Source organism: Alligator sinensis, unplaced genomic scaffold (assembly GCF_000455745.1).
Source record: "Alligator sinensis unplaced genomic scaffold, ASM45574v1 scaffold1086_3, whole genome shotgun sequence".
NCBI classification, from domain to species: Eukaryota; Metazoa; Chordata; order Crocodylia; family Alligatoridae; genus Alligator; species Alligator sinensis.
Genome location: NW_005841975.1, coordinates 2,310,177 through 2,314,027, shown reverse-complemented (window position 1 = coordinate 2,314,027; position 3,851 = coordinate 2,310,177). Strand labels below are relative to the sequence as shown.

Here is a 3,851-nt window from a genome sequence, read left to right as displayed (position 1 = left end):
AGAGCATGCTAAACATATTAAATGCAGGCATAGGTCTCCCACGCCTCCCCCATCAACACACAAAGCAACTGCCCTGAGCTCCCAGACACTGTCCTTGGTGGCAGCTTGGAATTCCCAGAATTTAATATGGCTGCTGCATGGGATGGGAGCTGTACCAGATTTAACCAAAGTCTGGTCTGGGGAGGCTTATTTAAACGTGGGTCTGCATTCTTGTGAGATGATTCGGTAGCAAAAAAGAATAAATACATTTTCCTTTCTGCTTGCGACCCCCTCCCCTCTTTGTTCCCTCAAAGAGAGAGCATTTCCTGCCAGAGATGCTATCTCTTCCTGCCAGCATTCATTCTGACTTATCCAGCAGCAGGAACCCATATGCACTCTCCTCCACCTTTCCCAACTATGCAGCTTGCTAAGAAGTCACTGGGAGACCAAGCAGCTACGAAATGGGGGGCAGTAGGGACAGGACAGAACAGCTCAAAGGGGTAACTAAGGTTTTGTTTCTCCCCTGTAACTCTGTTCTTTCCCCCATTTTAAGTAACCACAGACATAGTTTATAACGTGATCAAACTCCCAAGCAAACTGAAATGAGCAATGCTTTGTGCAGGCTAAGAACTACAACAGCAGTCCTGCATCGTTAGCAGTGCAGGGTGTGAGACAAGCCAAGCTGGGGCTTGCTAAGGTACTTGATGCACTTGTCATCTTCCCCACCACCTCTTAACAACCCTTCACTGAAGCAGCCAAAAGAAGAGGAGCCTTAACTGGTTTTACTGGAATTACCCTGGTGTAATAGAGAGCAGGATTTGACCTAAGGTTGCAATGGAGGCAAGTAAAGCTGGATTTGGTCTCTGGTGTTTGCAAAGTGGACAACAGCATGGTATCAATGGCACTGCACACAGCTGCTTAGAAGCTTGTAATAACCAAGGCTGACCCCAAGAAAGCTGATGCTATTCTGTACTCAGCACTGTCATCAGCTCCCACAGTCCACAGGCTACTTATGAGACAGTAACTGCACTCTCCTCCTGCCCTCCCAGTGCAGGATTGGTACTTGTCCATGTAGGGGGGGTAACTGCATTTTCTCTTCATCATTGCACAAGCCTGTTCCAAATTTAGCCATTTCCTGATTCAGTTCCAGCTCCTAAATCAACCAGACATTCCACTCATAACACCAGGGGAAAGGGCTTTTAAGAACAGTTTAATTTTCAGAGACAGTGGGCCAAATGTAACCCTACTCTAGCCTCACCTGAGATGCATGTAGCTTTAAAAGCATGATAAAAAGTAAATGCCCAGATTCTCTGCCCCTCCACATTTGCCAGCACTTCCAGATCTGGGAAAGTATCCATAGAACTGGGGGAAAGTGAGGACTGGCACAATTAGCAGAAGACAGTAGAGTCCCTGCCTCCTCTCCTTATTCTGCAAGGCTTGGCTTTCTCTGCTTATGCACAAAGCCTTGGGCATGAGAATGCATTGGAAGGCAAAGTTACCCAGCACTTTTTCTATTCGTCTTTTCCAGGGCTACGGCAACTAACTGCCCCCAAGACTGCAGGAGTTGGCAGTGCATGCTGTTCTGTTGCGGATGGTGAGGTGCAATATACATGCTGTTGGTTACCTGACTTCAGGGTGCTGATACCCTGGGCCATCCCTGGAGCAAGGCCTGGGATCTGCCAGGTAGCTGACCGAGGGCTCCTGGGAGGGCATAATGTAGGGGTATTCTGGAGGGGGCCCCCGTGGCTCCATCCCCTCAGCATGCTGGCCTCTCAGAGCAGACAGCTGGTAGTGCCTCGAAAGCTGGGGATAGCTGTGGGAGGAACTCATGTGGTTCTGGGCCTTGGCTCCGTTCCTCTCCAGTGACATCTGCATGAGGCGTTCGCTCAGCGACCTCACGTGACCGTGCTTCAGATCCTTCAGGGACTCGTCCTGGCGCTTGCTGCTGCTGTCGGCAGCATAAGCTCTGCGCTGGCCTGTCTCGGTGTGAGCCCCTGAGCTGGCCACCCCAGCCTGCTGTCCCCCTCGCTGTGAGGCGTAGTACTGGGAGTGGGCCTTGGCCTCCTCATAGGTGGGCAGCTCCTCGCCTTTGTGCTGTGGCTGGTAGAGCCGGTACAGGTTGTTCTCCAGGTAGATGTGGTCGGAGTGGTGCTCCTGGCCCTGGGGCTCCTGCCGGGTAGACTGCTGCACCATATGGCTCTCTTCTTGTGTAAGGCTCTCCAGGGAAGAGCGAGGGCTGCTGCTGCTTCCTCCTCCACGCAGGGCCTGCTGCTGAATCGCCAGCAGCGTGCGGTTCTCTGTAAGGTTCCCATATCTCAGCTGCTCCTGGATGAGCCGGTGCAGGACTGTCCCAGAGGAATCCTCTGCTGTCCTCATCTTTGGCTGGTCAATCGGCAACCAGTGCTCCCAGTGGGAAGAAATGATACAGTCCCACGGATCTAGCAGCAAATGGCCACTGCAAGGAGCCTGCAAGAGAAGAAAATTAAAATCAGAAGAGAGCTCTTGCAGTCAGGCAAGGAGCAACATTTTTTTCATAGAGTATCTTCAGACAGTTGCATTTTTCCAGAAAACCACTGCAGCATTCTGGCCCTGAAAGAAACTGCCTCTCCTTTAGTTACATCCGATGGGAGGTATGATGGGGAGGAGAGGGATTCTGAGCAATGCTTACATGCTCATACCCTGGGACCAGTAGAGAATCACAGCTAATTCTGCGGGGGGTCATTTACAACCAGGCCCTAGGGAACTTCAGCTTCAGCTCCTGTCCTAAGCACTGCAGCCTGCCTTGTGGATGCTGGACGCAGACCAAACCATGCAGGTTCAACTCCAAGGGAACCCACTTCTCTTACAGAATGGCACTCTACTCAGCTGCTCGTTGCTCCATTACATCCCATCTTGTCCAAAATGTCCTGACCTCAGCTTGCTCAAGAGGTGACCTTGGGTGGGGAGTGAGGAATGTCGCTAAACAGGGAACTTCTATGGGGAACTTCGCTGGCTTCCTATTGTTACACAGAGCCTTGGTGCACTGGCTTTCCCTGGGACTTGAAGCACAAACAGTGCACTGGCGGTCCACTGCAAATAGTCTGTACAGCTGTATTTACCACCTTGGAAAGAAGTGCTCATGGGAATCTAGTCAAAACACCTGAATTTAGTGCATCTATCTGCAGGTACACACACGCATGCACACAAAGGCTAGGTAACAAAGAGAACCACGGCAGGGAAAAGCAGGGACTGCTGCCTAAGAAATCCAGTCCATCTGCTGGGTCGAGTCAAATTCATCCCCTTAAATAAGAGACCCTGCAGTTCGGAGAAACTGCAGCATTGATAACGGAGGCAGGGAAGAGGTTTTATTAACTGCAGTGAAAGACGTGCTCTCGCCTGCACCGAACCGGGCTGTGCTGGGCAGACCCAGAGGCATACCAGTGCATGTTACGCCTCGTCCCTGCGTTACCAGCAGAACAGGACAAACACTACAGTCCACCTAACACAAGGACTTTCGTATAAGAGGCATTTGTCAAATGCAGACCATAAATTAGCCTTTTTAAATGCAAGCTTTGACAAACCCCAAGATCATTACGCACCCACGGGACACTTTGTGAACCACCTCCAGAGACTCTAATCGCCAAAACGAATAAACCTCACCAGCTATGTTTGCAAACATTGCAACACCAGGTGCGCAAACGGGAGAAGTGGACTCAAAAGCGCCAGGATGCAGAGGGGGGACAGCATGTGTCTATTTATACTGCCCGGCTGGAGGGATGCGAATAACAACACCTTCCCAAACGCGGGTCTCTGATGTGGCATCTCTCGGCTGCGCTACGGCGTGTCGCCCCCCGCGGCCCGACCCTTCGCCGGCAAGGAGGAAGGGCAGCCGG

General features: G+C 51.5%; 1 protein-coding gene across 2 annotated transcripts in view; it reads right to left on the bottom strand.

The window, feature by feature from the left end:
• AMOTL2 (angiomotin like 2) overlaps positions 1–3,845 on the bottom strand; it is a 15,585-nt gene extending 11,740 nt beyond the window's left edge. For both annotated transcript variants that reach the window (XM_006021015.2, XM_006021016.2), the window contains exons 1-2: positions 3,619–3,845; positions 1,604–2,445 (exon numbers count right to left, since the gene is read on the bottom strand). In XM_006021015.2, coding sequence (XP_006021077.1) covers positions 1,604–2,355 — 752 coding nt within the window. In that variant the 5' untranslated portion in view covers positions 2,356–2,445; positions 3,619–3,845. The remainder of the gene's footprint in view (positions 1–1,603; positions 2,446–3,618) is intronic.
• Between the last annotated feature and the right edge of the window lie 6 nt (positions 3,846–3,851).